This window comes from Saimiri boliviensis, chromosome 3 (assembly GCF_048565385.1).
Source record: "Saimiri boliviensis isolate mSaiBol1 chromosome 3, mSaiBol1.pri, whole genome shotgun sequence".
NCBI classification, from domain to species: Eukaryota; Metazoa; Chordata; class Mammalia; order Primates; family Cebidae; genus Saimiri; species Saimiri boliviensis.
This window is the reverse complement of record NC_133451.1, coordinates 6,228,946-6,246,897: the sequence shown is the minus strand read 5'-3', so window position 1 is coordinate 6,246,897 and position 17,952 is coordinate 6,228,946. Positions and strand designations below refer to the sequence as shown.

The following is a 17,952-nucleotide window of genomic DNA, read 5'->3' as shown; positions in this document are numbered from 1 at the left end:
CATGTGGCATTCACTCATCCACTCACTCATGCACTCTCTAATCGATACTCGACAATTCCACACTGAGAAGCTGTGATTTGCCAAGCACAGTCAGTGTCCTGCAGACACGACGGGATGAGTCCCTGCGCTCAAGGGTTAAGGGTATTTCCAGGGATGCGGACAGCTGGGACAGAGAAGGCAACCCAGGTGGGAGGAAACCCCTGCCCCACAGCAGGGAGGTGGCAAACAGACACATTCAGGGGCCTGGAGGGAGCTGAGTATGAGCAGGCGGCCAGGGCGTGGTCAGAGCGTGGGGGACAAGGAGGTTGAGGAAGCGGCTGCAGCAGATTGTGGGGGCACTGAGAGCTGGCCGAGGAGCTCACCTGCGGCCAGCGGGCCCCACTCCCTGCCACAGCCCTCCCCTCCGCTTTGCTGGCAGTGCCCCTGTGATGTCTTCCTGCGAGCACCGGCCAAGGAGGACCCACCCTGAAGAAGCCTCTGGAGCTCTGCCACTGGCAGCTATGTGGCCTCGGGAAAGTTACTTAACTTCTCTGTGCCTCAGTTTCCTTATCCTATAATGGGGATGATGTGGTGAGGAGGATTCAATGGAGTGGTGGGAGGTGGATATTTGAAAGCTCTTGGAACACAGGGTGTTTGTTATATAAAGTGACAGAGGCCAGCACCCTGCCCAGGCCCACTGGCCCTCTGTACCTTCCATCACCCACCTCACTGGGCCCCTGAAGGGAAGAAGGAGAGTGAAAACAGATTCCTGGGGCCTCACCGGCCCAACTTGCCCACTGAGCAACGTCATCTCCATTTCACAGAAGAGAAACTGAGGCCCTGAGAGAGTAAGCCACTTGCTGAAGGCCACGCGGCCAGTCAGGGTGGACCCAGGATTCAATCCAGGCGGGGCAGCCTCTGGGGCCACGGAGTGAGTGGCCCCTGTCCCTGGGACCCTCCGCAGAAAAGCCAGCCCAGGTCACCCCCCAGGGTTCGAGACCAGCTGTCCATCCCACCAACGCTCTTCGGGCTCTGGGCGAGCCGCTGTCATGGGCTGTCCCCTGCCAGAGGGAAAAAAAAAAAAAAAAATGCTTCTCCAAACCGGAGCAGCAGCCGGGCCTGACTCAGCACCCACCGGCTCGGGCAGCGGGAGGAGCGTAGACGCGGCTGGATGGCGGATGGAACCCGCGGCCGGGACTGAACTCCGCGGCGTTGGGTCTTACCCCCGACTCAGCGTCGGACCCGCGCCCGCACCGCCAGCGGAGCAGCGAGGGGGGCTCTGCGCGCCGGTTCTCGGCCGAGACGCCGTGGCTGACACCGGTGGAGCGATCTGCCCGAGCTCGCGCGGCGGACGAGTGCTGGAGACAGGGTTCCAAGCCGGTTCTGACGGGTTCCCTCCAGACCCGAGAGCACAGACTCCCGAGGGACCCGGGCACTTCCGACCCCAGCAGAGCCCACCCTGCCCCAGGACCGCGCCAGGGTCGGCACCCGCGCTCTCCGAACCCCGCTTCTGGCCCGCGAAGACGCGCCCTCTCCTCCCGTCACCGGAGTCCGGCACCCGAGGACCGCGTCCCCAGGCAGCGTGAGGTCCTGCGGGGCTGGGGGCGAGGCGGGGGGCGCGCGGGGCGGCTCCGGAGCGGCGGGGCCGGGCGCCCTGCAGCCCGCGCTTACCTTCGGAAACTTCGAGGTCGGCGGCCCCATTGAGCTGGCACAGGCACCAGGAGCCCTGGTCGGCGGCGGGCGCGGCGGGCGCGGCGGGGGCGCGGTCAGCTGGCAAAACAGCAAGGGCGCGTGAGCGCGGGCCCGGGGCGGGGGGCGGGGGGCGGGGGCGCGCGGCGAGGCTAACCCGGCTGCTGGGCCATGGGCGGCTCCGCAGGCTGCGACCGCGACGGGCGTCCTCCGGGTGGCTGCGGGGGGCCGGGCGCGGCGGCCGCTCCTCCTCCGCCTCCTCCGGGCTCGGCTCCCTGCGCGGGCGGGCGGGCGGGCGGGGAGGCGCGCCCAGGAGGCTCCGCCCGGAGCGCGGGTGCGGGGCGCGGGGTGCGGCTGCTGGGCGCGGGGTGCGGCTGCGGGCACCGAGGGTGGGCGCGGGGCGAGAAACCCGGGACGCCGATCGCACAGCGTGGATCCCGGGGCGCGGGGCAGGGCGCCGGGTGGGAGGCGTGGGGCGCGGGCGCGGGGCGGGGTGTGAGTGCGGGCGCTGGGGCTGTCGCCGCGGACCGAAGCGTCCCTTTCTACCCCACCCACTGGTCCCGCGGCGGCCGCCTCTGCCAGCCGTCACCGCGCGAGGGCCGCCTGCCTCCCAGCGATGCCCATTTTATCCAGGAGAAACTGAGACACGAAAAGGGAAAGGGACTCAGCCGGAGTAAGCGGCCAAAGTGGGGCTCCGCTCCAGACTCGGATTCTGGTCTGAGCCCCTTTGCGTCCTGCCCTTCCCCAGGCCCGCCCTGCTGGGAGCCAGGGTCGCTGCCCACCCGCGCCCCCGGGGATCCGAAGGGGACAGCAATCAATGCCATGAGGAGGGACGGGAGCTTCACCGGCGCGCTCTCCGACCTTCCACGTGCAACAGACGAAGGAGGGAGAGCAATCGGCCACTGGCCACTCCGAGAGGAGGAGGCTGGACGTCCCGCGGGAAGGGTCAGAGCTAGAGAAGCCCGTCCAGGGACAGAGGAGAGAGCGTGAGAGAGCGTGCTCCCCGGGTGATCCCGAGGCACCAGGGGCCGCTGGCCCTCTTGGGGTCTCAGCCGCCTCACCCTAAATGAGGACAGCACCCCAGGATGCCAGTGTGCACAAAGCGCAAGCAGAGAACCACAGGGACACACGTTAATCCCCCCACCCCTCCTTCTCCTCCCCTCCCCTCTCAAGAAGGGAAAGAAGCTGGGGTGGCTAAGGAGGGACTCTCCAGGGAGCAGAAGAAGGAAAGTAGAGGGGAGGAAAGAGTGCCACAGGCCGCAGGCGGAAGGTCAGGCCACCCCGCCGCACCTTGGCCCAGCTCTAGGCCCCTGAGCTGCACCCTAGCCCCTCTACACCTCACCTAGCATGTGGGTTCCTCTGTCTTCTAAGCTTCTGACCTTGGCCTTGAAAGTCCAGCTTCTTCACCTCCTCCTCCAGGAAGTCCTCCAGGTTCTCCCAGGAGCCCTGAAAGCCCCAGAGCAGCCTCTGCCCAGGGCAGTGCCTGTCTTCCAACACAAGGGCATCTTGCAGCAGCATCACACCCTGTTCTCTCTGCTCCCAGCCCTGTGCCTGGCACGGCATCAGGGCATAGGCGGGTCCTCCTGATAAATAGAGGTTCCACGGGCATCCTTACAGCCTGAGATGGGGTGAACCTGGGTCAGGTCCTGGGCAGTCACTTGGCATGACCTAGTTTCATATTTACAACAACCCTATGAATAGACATAACTATCCCCATTTTAAAGGTTAGAGCCTGGATGCTCCGGGTCAGGCTGCTGGGAGCCCTGGGATGCATCGGCCCTGCCCGGCCGCTCACAGCAGGGGAGCTGTGGAGGAGGGGCGAGCCCTCAGCTGAGCTTTTGCACTGTACCAGGGCATGCGGCCCATTTCCTCGAGTGTGCAAGGGGACAGGAAGGCAGGTAATAATCAATTCATTTGTTCTTCCAATAAAAGGTAGACAGCCCCTCCCTTCTCCCAGGTGCCAAATCCAGTAGTGAACAAAACAAAGCCTCGTGGAGTGTGTGGTTTAGTGGGTGAGGAAGATGTTAACCAAATGCACAGATTACTGTTGAATTCTGCAGAGGGATCAATGCTATGGAGAGGGATTTTCATGGATGCTGTCTTTGGCCTTCCATGTGCAAGACACAAAGGCGGAATAGCAGTCCACCACTCGAAGGGAGGAGGAAGTGCTTCCAGGCAGGAGGCTTAGCACGTGCAAAAGGCTTGCGGTGGCCAGGGACTTGAAGGATCCAGCCAGGCAAGGGTGGTGGCCAAAGGAAGCATGCTCATTCCAGGCACAAGAGACACACAGAGGAGGGGGACAGCGTGATGGGGAGCCGGGGAGGGGGACGGCTGCAGTTACTGGAAGGAATGTGGTAGAAGCATCTGGGAGGCAGGGCCAGAAAAGCAAGCTGGGGCTAAACCCTGAATTGTCTGCAACGCAGGCTGAGGATGAAGCTTCCTGAGGGAGACACTGGGTAGCTATGGGAGGTTTGGGGGCAGGAGTATACCCCAGGAGTATACTTCACGCTGCTGATCGGGAGGACCACTCAGTCCTGGGCGTAGTCCCAAGCGGTTTGCCCATTAAAGAAAGAGCAAGTCCCCCGAACTGTCCCACTTGCTCAGGAGGATGAAGAGTGCTGATGTCACAGGGTCCAGACTGAACAGGAGACAGCGCTGGTGGGTCCCTATCGCAAACTCTCACACCTGTAGAGGTCAGGCTGTTGCTCCTTCTGAGTCACCTGGGGTAAGTCTGGTGACGAAGGCTTAGGGTGCGCTCTCCACTTCCTGAGGGCAGTGGTGGCCGCTTCAAGGAGCGTCATGCCAGAGAATGCTGGCATGACCTGAGACTGTCCCTGTCGCTGCACAGGCCCCCCAGCACCCTGCGTGTTTCATGACAGAGCTTTGATTCAAATGCGAAGCATTTTGCAGTACGTCTCATCAGAGTAGGGGGTGGGGGGGATACACATTTGGCACCAGCTTTTTTTCTGACAACAATTTGCTACTAGTAACCAAAGTAACAGAACCCAAAACCTAAAATAGCCTCTTCGGGCTGGGCACGCCAGAGCCTGTTCTTAGAAAGAAATGTTTCTAGGCTGTAGTCTGTCCCTGCAGTGAAATGCCACCCTGCGTGAAGTGAAGCTGAACTTTCGTCTGAGATTGTCACAGAAGCTGCCCAGACTCTTTCCCCCACCCAGGAGACTCCCCCCACCTCAGTGCAGTGCGAAATTCCCTCCCCCACCCCCAGTCACAGAAGGGTGTGTCCCCAAGGCCAGGACGGACACTCTCTCTCATGGCTGGTACAGTCAGAAAACAGTTGAGGAGGGAAAAGAAACCAACTCCGACCAGCCATTAGAGGAGACCAGGGAGACAGGAAGTACGCACTTGGCGTCGCCATGGGCTGTGCGCGCCGTACCTAGACCACATCATCATCCCTGACTCCCCTCCGCTCAAACAGACATCAGATTCATCAGCAGATTCCGTCAGCTCTGCCTGCAAAACACAGTCAAGCCCGACCACATGTCCCCACCTCCACTGCTATTCCCAGGTCCCAGCCACCACAATGTCTCACCTGGACAATTGCATCTGCCTCCTACCTGGTCTCCCCGCTTCTGCCTGGCCAGGTCTGGGGTGTTCTCCACCCAGCAGCACAGCAGTCAGAGGGATCCTCGTACAACATAAGTCAGCTCACCTCACTCTTTGCTCCAAATCCTGCAATGTCTCCCATCTCCTTCAGAGTAAGAGCCAAAGTCCCACCAAGCCCCCTGTCTGCCCACTGCCCCCGGCTCCTGTTGTTCTTCCCCTGGTTCCCTCCATTCCAGCTACAGGGACCTCCTTGCTGGCTCTTGAGCTTACCAGGCACCGTGCTGCCTCAGGACCTTTGCACTTGCAGTGACAGCAGCCCAGTAAGCAGTCCCCAGACATTCACTCCGCCCTCTCCCGCACCTCCTGCTCAGACGTCGCTTTCTTAATTTAAAAATAAAACTTGCACCCCTTTAAATTGTACCCAATTTAAAACTGTACCCCCTACCCTACCTCCTGATGGAGTTTGGATATTTGTCTCCTCCAAATCTCATGTTGAAATGTGATCCCCGTCAGGGATTACAGGGAGTGCTGGTGCACACCTGTAATCCCTGCACTTTGAGAGGCCAAGGTGGGTGGATCACCTGAGGCCAGGAGTTTGAGACCAGACTGGCCAAAACAGTGAAACCCCACTCTGCCAAAAATACAAAAATTAGCTGGGCATGGTGGTGCGCATCTGTAGTCTCAGCTACTCGGGAGGCTGAGGCAGGTGAATCACTTGAACCTGGGAGGCAGAGGTTACAAGACTCTGTCGAAAGAAAGAAAAGAAAAGAAAGAGAGAGAGAAAGAGGAAGGAAGAAGGGAAAGGGAGGAGGGGGAGGGGAGGGGAGGGGGGAAGGGAGAGGAGGGGAGGGAGATATTTGATCCCTAATGTGGGAAATGGGGAGGTGTTTGGATGATGAGGGCAGACCCCTCATGAATGGCTTTCTGCCATCCCCATTGCAATGAGTGAATTCTCACTCTGTTAGTTCACCCACGAGATCTTTTTTTCTTTTTTTTTTTTTAAGCCTGACACCTTCCTTCCCTCCCTCTCACTCTCTCTCTCTCTCACTGTCTCCTTTTTTTTTCTTGAGATAGGGTCTTACTCTGTTGTCCAAGCTGGAATGCAGTGATGCAATTACAGCTCACCGCAGGCTGGATCTCTTGGTCTCAAGCCATGCTCCCACCTCAGCCTCCTGAGTATCTTCGACCACAGGCACCTGCCACCACATCCAGCTCTTTTCAAAAAAAAATTATATAGACAGAATGTCATCGTGTTGCCCAGGATATTCTCAAACTCTTGAGCTCAAGTGATCCTCCCGTTTCAGCCTCCCAAAGTACTAGGATTACAGGCACGAGCCACCTCACTTAGCTCCTTCTCCCCAGCTCCCTGCCTTCCACCAAGACTGGAAGCTTCCTGAGGTCCTCAACCACAGCAGGTGCTAGTACCACACTTCTTGTGTGGCCTGCAGAACTGTGAGCCTAATAAACCTCTTTTCTTTATAAATGAGCTGGCCTCAGGTATTCCTTTAGAGCAATGCAAAGTGAACACAGGCAACTCCCTGTCTTTTAAACGTACTAGCGCTCACCATCACCCACATAGCATATATTTTGCTCACCTATAACAATGCTTAAAATATAGTAGGTGCTCAGTAAATATTTTTTATTTCTTGTCAGAGAAATCAAGGCAGGCAACCCTGGAACACTGGGACGACTTTACCTAAAAGAAAGAGTTCACACCCTAACCCCAGAGGTTGCCACCTTACCCTTCAGGGCCTCACTAAAATAATCAGATCTTGGCATAGTTTATTATTGCTTTCTATTTTAATGTTAGTAGACATTTATTATTTTCTCTTACCAGAAAAGTATCTCCCCTTTTGGGGGAAACTCCCTTTCCCCACTCTAACCATTGGAGAGCCACCAATCTAAGTATTCCCCTCGCCCCCATCACCTGCCTCTCATAGGCGAACGTGAGACTCACGGGACAGAATCCTCATCCCCCGTGGCTGGGAGGGGTGGTGGCTGACAGCTCAGCTGAGTCCCTCTTCACCGCCTGTCTTCTGCTGCAGAGGCCTCAGCCAAGGTCACTCTTACACTAAAAACTAGTTTCCCTGGGACAGCCCACACTCAGTGACTGGTCTTCGCAGGGAATAAAGGCCAGGCTTGTTTGTGATTTGGACAGCTCAGAAGAGCCATCTCGGATCCCTGGAAGGTCAGCTGAGACTTGTGCTGTGACTGTCTTAGAGTTCGACGTCTCCTGCCAGGACTGCCTGCTTCACGACCCCTCCCGGTGATCCTGAGAACCTCCCTGCAAAACCTCCCATCTGCACCTACCTGTCTCCTGGTCTGTTTCCCCAAGAGTGTTCTGGAAGAGCCGCCTCTGAAATGGGTTTTGGAGTTGGGTCCTCTACCGACGGTGTGGCGATGAGGCCTCTGGAAGCAGAGGAGGGACACAGATAGTCTCGCCGGCACACGGCAGCCATCCAGCTGTGACATTTCCACTGGCGGTGAACCGGGATTTGTGCTGCTGGGAGGGAATTTGGTGGAAGAGGCACTGTGTCTTTCTGGCTTTTGAGGCAGAGGCAGAAATAGTGACGATAGTGACTATGGACGTTTAGGGCTCTTGATTGCAGCTGTCGCTGCCATGGGGAAAGATAGGGAGGCTGAGGGGAAGGCCGAGCATGAAGGCCAGAATGAAGATTCTCTACATTCACAGCAGCACGAAACGCTCTTCTTGGCAGCTGGAGGGTAGAAAAAAAGCAAGAACCAGGCCAGGCGCGGTGGCTCACACCTGTAATCCCAGCACTTTGGGAGGCCGAGGAGGGCAGATCACCTGAGGTCAGGAGTTCAAGACCAGCCTGGCCAACACAGTGAAATTCCATCTCTACTAAAAATACACAAGTCAGCCAGGTGTGGTGGCAGGCGCCTATGATCCCAGCTACTTGGGAGGCTGAGGCAGGAGAATTGCTTGAACCCAGGAGGTAGAGGTTGCAGTGAGCCAAGATCATGTCACTGCACTCCAGCCTGGGTGACAAGGGCAAAAACTCTGTCTCAAAAAAATAAAGCAAGAACCAGCCCAGGGCTTAGTTATGAAGAGGGGAGCTGCAGAGTAGGCTGGGTCGCCAGCCCTGCCGGGTCTGTGATGCCAAACTTGCAGCCCTGATCACAAAGGACTGGGACTTCAAGAAGAGTGTGATGGGACGTCTGGGTGAAAGCACAGTCTCCAATTGTGGTTCCCCATATTTCCCTGGACCCCCTGGGCCTGCAGAAGTGGCTAAGTCCTCCGTCAGAGGATAACACCCTCTTCTTGACTAAAGATGATACCGCAGCCTTCAGCGTGGAAGACCAAACATCTTGCCCTCGGAATCCACCCACAATCCGTGCCAGCCACCAGATTCATCACTGGGGTTAAGTCAAAACCACAGTCACCTGGTGACATGCTGGGCCAGCCAGGGAGGACAAAACTACACCCCGAAGGAGCTACGGGTCCAGCTGGCATGGCGGTGAGAGGCGGGACAGCGCTCTTGGGACTGGGTCAGGTGCAGTAGGAGCTCATGAAATGAGGGCCTTCTCCTGTTGTCATGGATTCAATTCCATCCCCCAAAAATTCATAGGTGGAAGCTCTAACCCCCCAATGTGGCTGTATTTGGAGAGAGGGCCTATAAGGAAGTGATGAAGGTGAAATGAGGTCATCAGGGCGAGACCCTAACCTGATAAGGCTGGTATCCTTAGAAAAGACACCAAATCTCTCTCTCTCTCTCTCTCTCTCTCTCTCTCTCTCTCTCTCTCTCTCTCTCATCCCTCCCACCCCGCCCCCCCATACATGCACAGAGGAAAGGCTATGTGAGGACACCAGGAGGAGACGGCCACCTACAAGCCAAGGAGAGAGCTCTCTCCAGAAACTGATCCCTCTGGTTCGTTGATCTTGGACTTCCAGCCTTCAAACCCATGAGAAAATAAAGTCTGCTGTTGAAGCCGCTCGGTCTGTGGTTTCTTCTTATGGTAGCCCAAGCTGACTAAGACACCAGTCACGCTGTCTCTAGCAGCAGGAGACAGTGCTGACGCACTGCGGAAGTGGCTCCTTGAAACTCGGACAAAAGTGGCAGATGATAGTGGAAGGGATCAAAAGACAGAAGTGGGCATGGACCAGAGGAGGCAGAAAACCCACCGGGTGACAGCATGCCACCAGACAGCACCGAGGGCATCCGACTGACTGGGTGCCAACTTCACCAAGCAGCTCAGGTTTGGGGTTGCCAGCCATAGGCCAGGATGGGCGGTGGGAGGTGCTGCTACAGAGCCAGGCTTGCTGAGAGTGCTGGGAATAAGAGGATGCAGAAATAGGGGGCTGGGAGCTTGCACCAAACCACCGGAAGCAAGGTCAGTGCCGTCATTGTAACAAGCCTTGAGACCGGAATGCAGTGAAGTCCACAGCAAGCCATGGAGATGCTTGATAGACAATGGCACCTGGCCGGGTGCGGTGGCTCCCGCCTGTAATCCCAGTACTTTGGGAGGCTGAGGTAGGTGGATCACCTGAGGTCAGGAGTTCAAGACTAACCTGGCCAATATGGTGAAGCCCCATCTCTACTAAAAAGAATTGAAATAATAAATAAATAAATAAATAAATAGCTGGGTCATGGGGGCTGGCGCCCATAATCCCAGCTCCTCAGGAGGCTGAGGTAAGAGAATCACTTGAATAGAGGATGTGGAGGTTGCAGTGAGCCAAGATCATGCCATTGCACTCCAGCCTGGGCAACGAGTCAAACTCCATCTCTAAAAAAGAAGGAAAGAAAGAAAACAGCACCCTAGGGGCAAGATGGATGGACGGCTGACATGGGTGACCCGTGGCCCATCCTCTCCAGACAAATCCAGGCAGGAAGGGTGAGGAGGCTGCGGGTAGCACCCCAGAGAGAAATCCTGATCCCTTGCCCGGTGTCCAGACCTGAGCCAGTTTTCAAATTCAAATCCCATCCATTGAAGGGCAAAGCATGTTCCTAGGAAGAAGGACTCTGCACCACTATGACAAGGGGCTATGGGAATCCCCTACCCCTTCCCCAGTGGGACTGATGCTCATTACTCAGGTAACCAGACACTGGGGGAAAATATCTAAATATTTCAGGAAGTGTGGCTGAAAGCAGCAACAGACGTTTGTGGTCATCCCGGTGTCTGCAGGTGAAGAATCCAGAGTGGCTTCACTGCGCATTGCTGCCTCGTGGGCCTTGCTGAGGTTGCAGTAGGATGTCCTCTGAAACGCCTGGGGCTGGGCTGCAGGGCCTGCCTATAAAGCACTCACTCTGTAACTGGCAAGTGGGCCAAGGGCTCCACTTCGCAGCGAGCGAGGTGTGACAGCGAGCACACCCTCAGTGTCTAGTCATCCTGTTACGTGCTGCACCACCCAGAGGCTGCTGGCTGACGCGGGAATAGGCTGGCCAGTGGAAGACTCAGCCACAGGACCAGCTCGGAGCTACCACCTGTGAAGCCAGGGCACCATCCTCCAGGGTGTATATGTACCCCAAGTCCATGTCTAGCACACGGTGTGCCCAGTGGGTAAAACACCTGGGCCTAAGAACCAAAGAATGGAAGCAGGAATTGCCGAATTTAGCATCATTCTCAGTGACCTACTTGGAGAATTTGTTCTTCCTGTCCACACAACTGCAGACTCTGCAGGTTCAGAGGTTCTGGCTTCCAAAGCGGGGATGCTTCCACCAAGCAACACCACTCAGGCCAGGCTACTCAGGTCAAGACACCAGTAGGCAGGGGAAGTCACCCACTGAGCAGGGGCAGTTGACCTGAACCATCAGAGGAGTTAGGGTTGCTGTCACATGATGGAAGCGGACAAGACTGTGTGGCACCCACATGGGTGTCTCAGGACTCTTTCATCTGATGTAATGAGCAAATAGGCAAGTGTAGTCAGCTGTGGCTCAAGAAGGGAATGGTCACCAGGGGCTCAGCCTCGTTGGGGCAAGGATCTGGGGGAACACGCCAGGTGAGCTATCTAGTCCAGCATGAGTCTAGTTGATGGTGAAAGGGATCTGAATGAGTAATCCAGGAGAGGGTTGTGAGTATCAGCTACTAGCTGCAGCAAGAGCTCATGCAAGAGCCTTGAGGAAAACACAGATGAAACCTACACAGCTGTGATACAGAGAAAATGACATGAGATCTCACACGTGGTTGTAGTCAGATGGGGGACTGGTGCTGAAATACTTGGTGATCTTGAGCTGTTCCGTGTGGTCTGCCCCACGTGGGCTGGTTGGGCTTCCTCACAGCATGGTGGCCTCAGGGCAGTTGGACTGCTGACAGGGCAAATCAGGCCCCCATGCATGAGTGCTCCATTGAACATGTATGCCATGGAACGCACGCAATGTCATTTTCATTACATTCTCTTTGTAGCAAGTGTGTCACAAGCCCACCCATGGGCTGGGCACAATGGCTTACGCGTGTGATCCCAACACTTTGGGAGGATCCCTTGAGACTGGAAATTTGAGAGCAGCCTAGACAACAGGGAGAGATCCTGTCTACAAAAAAGAAAAGAAAAATTGGTTGGGCATGGGCATGCACCTGTAATTTCAGCACTTTGAAAGGTGGTGGTGGGAGGATGCCTTAAGCCCAGGAGTTCAAGATCAGCCTGGGCAACATAACAAGATACTATATCTTAAAAAAAAAGTGTTAATTAGTCAGGCATAATGGCACACACCTATAGTCTTAGCTACTCAGGAGGCTGAGACAGGAGGATCACCTGAGCCTAGGAGTTTGAGACTAACGTAAGTTAGGAGTCCACCTCTGTATTCTGGCCTGGGCAACAGAGGAAGACCCTAAGAAAACAAAAATTAATAAAATAAAAAACAAATAAATAAACAAGATTCAATGGGAAGAGACATAGACCCTATGGGAAGAATGTCAAAATCATACTGTAAACCAAAATTCTAAGCCCCAACTGACAGAATGGACTCCCTGTTTCATTTCCAGAGAAACCCAAAAAATTAGTTGAGGCCATGATGGGAAGTGGGGCTCACACCTCCCTCATCATAGCCTCCTCCCTTTAAGTCTCAGCACAACTGACCAGCATTCACATTGACACAGAGACGCTCCCGAGACTGACAGAAAACTCCTTGGAGCAATGAGACCCAGCTCCGACCTGACCCCGTATAGTACCACACGACACAGAGCAGGCCCTGAAGGAAATGAAAGTATTTTACCCCAAAAGAGATTTTCTTCGACATATTTTGAAATGGCCTTGCAAAGTCGTCTCTTGCAGGGGAAACTTACATTCTGTAGAGAATCTCCTTCCCTTACTAGCTCTTTTCCAGAGTCTGACACCTTTTAAGGTCCCAAAAGACATGCACATCTATTCTCTCTGAAGCCTGCTATGTGGAGACTTCATCTACATAACAAGAAACTTAGCTTCCACATCCCCGTGATCCTAACTCAGGCATTTCTTTCTGCCTACTTCAAATCTTCAGGTAAAGCTTAACTCTCTTAACCAACTGCCAACCAGGAAGTCGGAATCCACCTAAGACCTGGAAGCACCACTCACCCGCTTCAAGATGTCCCACCTTTCTGTGCCAAACCAATGTATACTTTACACGTATTGATTTATGTCTTTGCCTGGAACTTCTGTAAACTGGATAAAACTAAGCTATAACCGAACCACCTTGGGCACCTGTTCTCAGGACCTTCGGAGGCTGTGACACAGGCCGTGGCCACTCATACTTGGCTTAGAATAAACCTCTCGAGACATTTTACAGAGTTTGGTTTTTCCCATCAACCAAATCCTACAAAGAGCTCGTGAGGTGGGTAACGGTGTGAAGGTCATCTTTGGCAAATACTGTCTGCCCAAGATTGTGGTACTGCCCTATCAGATAAACTCAGTGGCTTAACACAATTATAGCTTATTTTTCCCTCTTGCCCGCAGCTCTTTGGGTTCCTCATGGTTCCATGTGGTTATTCAGAGTCTCCATTGGTGGCTCTGACCTCCCTGTGGTCCTCAGAGTGCTCTCCACTGGGTCAGTGGGTGAGGAAGAGAGCAGGGCTCACCCACAGGAGGTTGTTAGGGGCCAGCCTGGAAGAGGAGCACAGCACCTCCCCGTCACCATCTCATTGGCTAGCACTCAGCCATGTGGCCACACTTGGATGCAGAGGCTGGAGAGCGGAGTCCACCTGTGAGCCTGGCCGACCACGGGGGCATGTGTTAGTGAGTACTGTCCACATCAGGCTCAGAGCATCTGACCTGAGGCCACGGGGATGCAGGGGTTCCGAGGGGGTGGATGGGACTTAAGCAGGATGCAGTCTTGCTGGAGAACCCGTCCTCAGGTTCCATTTGTTAAACCAATGGGCAAGAGGTCCAGCACTTTTGCTCACAGCTGCAGCTCTGGCCCCACTAGAAAATGCCAGACAGGGGCACAGCTGTGTGGTTCTCAGACAGTAAACCCCAAGCCACAGACCCTTGCTTTCCGAGGCATGGAGCGTCAGGTCTCCACATGCAAGCCTGGAGGTCCTGCCTGCCCCGGCTGATGTCTCCCACCCCCTGCCTGCATTCGCCATTGTCCCTGATCCCTTCCCTGGACAAGCCCCTCACCCAACCCTGTCATCTTAAACCAGGCGTCCCAAACTTTTTACACAGGGGGCCAGTTCACTGTCCCTCAGACCGTTGGAAGGCCGCCGCATACTGTGCTCCTCTCACTGACCACCGATGAAAGAGGTGCCCCTTCCTGAAGTGCGGCGGGGGGCCGGATAAATGGCCTCAGGGGGCCGCATGTGGCCCGCGGGCCATAGTTTGGGGACGCCTGTCTTAAACTGTTTTTATGATAATGTAAATACCTCTCACCCAACCCTGCCATGGTAACTGAACTTGTATACTCCCTGCCCCTACCACCACCGCTGTAGCTGAACTTACTCTGCAACACCCCCGCCCCCGAAAAAACTACCCAAACCTATAAAACCAACTCCTATCCCACTGCCCTTTGCTAATGCCCTTTTTGGCCTTAACCCACCTGCACCCAGGTGAATAAACAGCCATGTTGCTCACACAAAGCCTGTTTGGAATATCTCTTCATTTAAAGTGTGCATTTTTTCAACAGGGAGTAGTGGACAGGGCTGGCTCCAGGCAACAGTCCCCAACAGGCTGCACCAATGTGACCGCACCTCCCCCGAGCGACAAGAGTTGCTGTGCTCACTCTCTCAGCCCGGGTGTATCCTCGCTTTGTTCACAGCTCTTCTATCTGCCCCATTTCACTGAGGCTCAGTGAGGTTACCCACCACGCCCCAGGTCACCATCCAGTAACCCAGAAAGCTTGTCTTGGCTCCTCCACTAACTGCGTGTTCTCGGACAAGTCAGGTACTATCTGTGAAAGCCTGTTCTCCTTAAAATGGAGAAAGTCGAGCCAGGCGCGGTGGTTCATGCCTATAATCCCAGCACTTTGGGAGGCCGAGGGAGGAGGATCCCTTGAGCCCAGGAGTTTGGGACCAGCCTGGCAACATAGTGAGACCCCCGTCTCTAAAAAAATTTTGTTTTTAATTAGCTGGTGGCATGCGCCTGTGGTTCCACCTGAGCCCAGGAGGATCACCTGAGCCCAGGAGGTCAAGACTGCAGTGAGCCCTGATCACGCCACTGCACTCTGGCCTGGGAGACAGAGTGACACCCCATCCAAAAAAAAGAAAGAAAGAAAGAAAGGAAACAGTCCCATAACAAGCCCCCCATGGCGCCGCCCAGATGGGGTTTCGACTCGAGGGAGAAAAGGGAAAGGGTCGTCAGGGAAGGCTCCCGGTGGCAGACCTCCCAGAGTCCATGCTGAGCTGAGTTTTGCACCGCAGCCTTTGAATCCCGTAGCGGAGTCCAGAGGGCGGGATGCAGGTACCGCGGAGAGGCACCACCAGGGCGTGGGCTTTGGGCGAGGAGGGGTCTCCTCTTGCTGGGGGAGATCCAGCACGCTTGGGGAGGATGCGGCTGAAAGGATGGACAGGAAGGGAAGGCCAAAAAACTGGAGACGGGGGTGGAGAGCTAAACCGCGAAGAGCAGGCGCCCTGCCCGCCGCGGGCCCCGCGCCTCCCCTGGGTGGGCGCCCCCGAGGCCGGCGGGCAATGGGCCCCGCCCCCGCCTGCAGCCAATGGGCGGCGTCCCCGCCCGCGCAGACGCTCCGCCCCCCGCGAACCCGGAAGTGGGCCCGGCAGCTTCCCAGCCGGCTGCAGAGATGGGGCTGCTGCGCTGGCTGCCGTTGCTGGCGCCGCTGCTGCTGCTCCGACCGCCGGGGGTCCGGTCCGCCGGCCCCATTCGGGCCTTCGTGGTGCCCCACAGCCACATGGACGTGGGCTGGGTCTACACGGTGCAGGTAGGTGCCGATGACGCCCCGCACGCCCCCGAGGCTGCAGCTTTCCTCTTCCCGCGGGATCCGAGCGTGGGTTTGCGTCCCGGGACCCGATGCCGGCGCAGGAGACTCACTGGGTTCAGGACCCCACGCTGCTGTTGACTGGTTACGTCACTGACTTCAGGCAGCGTCACTGACTTCGGGCCTGTCACTTCCTGCCTCTGAACCCCAATTTCCCCTTCTTTGGGTGGTGCAGAATGGAGGGGGCCCTGCATTCCCGGCCGGGGAGGGGCGTGGGGATTGACAGCGGTAACCCATTTCCCAGGGAGGCCTGAAGCGGGAGAGGGTGGGGCTGGCTTCAGAGCAGGTGGATGTCAGGTGCTCGCTGGGAAAGGGCGGGGCTGAATATTGGAGACCAGGTCAGTGTCCTCTGCCACCCAGGACAAGAGGTGATGGTGGACCTGTGGTCATCTCCTGGTTCCACTCAGGACCTTGGGTGAGGGGCTTTGCTCCCTGAGCCTCAGTTTCCCCATCTGTAAAGGAAGAACAGTAATCCCTACAGTACATCCAGGGAGCCTGGGTGCTCCAGGAGTGGCACCTGTCAGATTCCTAACACAGCCAGGCTGCCGAGACTTAAGAACTGGTCTGACCTGGGGCAGCCCTGGGTTTCCCAGGTGGCCAGAAGCCAGCCACCAATGCTGCTTTCACCGTGGTCCTGAATGCGAGGAAGGGAGGTTCCCATTTCTGTCATCTATGTAAATGCTCAGTGGTCCCGGGATAGGCTGTTCCCCACAACTCTGAAGGGAGCAGGTCTGGCCCCCACCTCACTCCTCCCCAGCGTGCTGGTCTCTATCTTTATTCCCTATACCTCCAAGGCCACTCCTGCCTCAGGGCCTTTGCACTGGCTGTGCCCTGCCCAAAAGGCGTTCCTCCCCAGTGTCTGCCAGACTCAGTCCCTCCCTTCCTTCAGGTGGTTGTTCGAAAGTCAGTTTTTTGAGGAGACCTTGTTGCAACCCCGTCTACACCTCTGTTCCCTTCCCCATCCGTCCTGTGGGTTTTCTCCGTAGGCTTGTCTTATTGCCTTGCTGCGCACTCTACAGGGCAGGGGCTTGTGCATTTTGTTCACTGATCTGTCCTTACCAGGCCTGACAGACTAGGTACTCCGCGAACGTTTGTTGAATGAATGAGTGATATGAGGGCAAAAAGAAGATGAGGGGAAAGCCTGGATTTTCCTGAGTTTCTGGGGTGGATGACTGGGCATTGTGGAGTGAGAAAGGAAATACCTACGTAAGTGAACAGAAACCTTTTGTGAATTTGGATATAATGGCTTCACAGAGGACATTACTAACAGAGGGGCGACATTTTAAAGAGAGAGCAAAAGTTGCAGGAAGAGGATTTGATGTTCAGGGTTAGATCCGGTCCTAGGGAGTATGTGGCATCCTGGGGTGGGGAGTGAACCACCCGCAGATGGAGACAGCTTAAGGGTAGGGGAAGCATGTCCACTACACCTGGTTTCCAGAGGAGGAAACCGAGGCCCAGAGAGGGTCGGTGCCTTGCCCAAGGTCGCTCAGGAATAACCCCCATTCCCCCTGACTCCCTGTTCTGTGCTCCTTCCATTCATTGAAGCACTCTGCAGGCACCCCTGTGGGGGGGGCCCTGGGGACTTGGATGGGAACACACTACAGCTCTGGCCCTCGGCGCTCCCAGCCTATGGGAGGCAGACGGCTAGACCCCAGGGACAGCCTGGGGAGCTCCTCCTCTCAGTACCAGTTTTCATCATTTCAGCCCCAGCAGGCCCCTTTGGGGGTCACTGGACCACACCCCCGCTGGACCCCAGGACTTTCTTTCCTGTGCTGCCTCCCAATTGCACACTCAGGGCTCAGCTTGCTTGCTCCTCTGTGAAGGTGACCCTGACCCTTGGGCTGGGCGGGCACATGTCTCTGCCCATGCAGGGTGTCTATTTCCCTCCCTCTCCCCCAGGAGAGCACGATCCCATCCGGTGGGGAGAGCCTGGTGCAGAGCGGGTGCCTAATAGCCGTGTGCTAGGTGAGAGCAGGGAAGGAAGGGCAGAGCTCCCAACTCTGTGCAGATGCGCCGGCGAACGGCAGGGGCCCCAGGGACACTTGGTCTTGTTGGACCAGGTGTGACGTGATGCTGTCCCCCTCCCCAGGAAAGCATGCAGGCATATGCCGCCAACGTCTACACGTCAGTAGTGGAAGAGCTGACCCGCGGGCGGCAGCGGCGCTTCATCGCCGTGGAGCAGGAGTTTTTCCGGCTGTGGTGGGACACCGTTGCCTCGGACCAGCAGAAACACCAGGTAATGAGGTCACCAGCTGACACAGCTGGCCCGGTGGCCTGGCAAAGACCTAGGCGGAAAACTCAAGGGGGCAGTTCTAGCCACGGCCGGGGTCAGGCTGGCAGAAACCATGGGACCAAAACCCTGCCG

At 56.4% G+C, this 17,952-nt stretch overlaps 3 protein-coding genes across 5 annotated transcripts in view; 2 read left to right on the top strand and 1 right to left on the bottom strand.

The window, feature by feature from the left end:
* PPP2R2C (protein phosphatase 2 regulatory subunit Bgamma) overlaps positions 1-1,894 on the bottom strand; it is a 245,247-nt gene extending 243,353 nt beyond the window's left edge. Inside the window, exons 1-2 of one of the 2 annotated variants that reach the window (XM_039468082.2) lie at positions 1,826-1,894; positions 1,651-1,749 (exon numbers count right to left, since the gene is read on the bottom strand). In XM_039468082.2, coding sequence (XP_039324016.1) covers positions 1,651-1,749; positions 1,826-1,841 — 115 coding nt within the window. In that variant the 5' untranslated portion in view covers positions 1,842-1,894. Of the gene's footprint in view, positions 1-1,650; positions 1,750-1,825 lie in introns of those variants that run through there. The other variant, XM_039468084.2, reaches the window with a different exon arrangement.
* LOC141583959 (uncharacterized) lies at positions 1,840-12,944 on the top strand. The gene is made up of 4 exons (XM_074395741.1): positions 1,840-2,613; positions 3,393-3,566; positions 6,307-8,711; positions 9,040-12,944. The coding sequence occupies exons 1-3, from the start codon at positions 1,840-1,842 to the stop codon at positions 6,406-6,408; spliced, it is 1,050 nt and encodes a 349-aa protein (XP_074251842.1). The 3' UTR covers positions 6,409-8,711; positions 9,040-12,944.
* A 2,408-nt stretch (positions 12,945-15,352) lies between these two features.
* The window catches only part of MAN2B2 (mannosidase alpha class 2B member 2), a 47,070-nt gene continuing 44,470 nt past the window's right edge, over positions 15,353-17,952 (top strand). For both annotated transcript variants that reach the window (XM_074395866.1, XM_003934652.4), the window contains exons 1-2: positions 15,353-15,530; positions 17,677-17,823. In XM_074395866.1, coding sequence (XP_074251967.1) covers positions 15,393-15,530; positions 17,677-17,823 — 285 coding nt within the window. In that variant the 5' untranslated portion in view covers positions 15,353-15,392. The remainder of the gene's footprint in view (positions 15,531-17,676; positions 17,824-17,952) is intronic.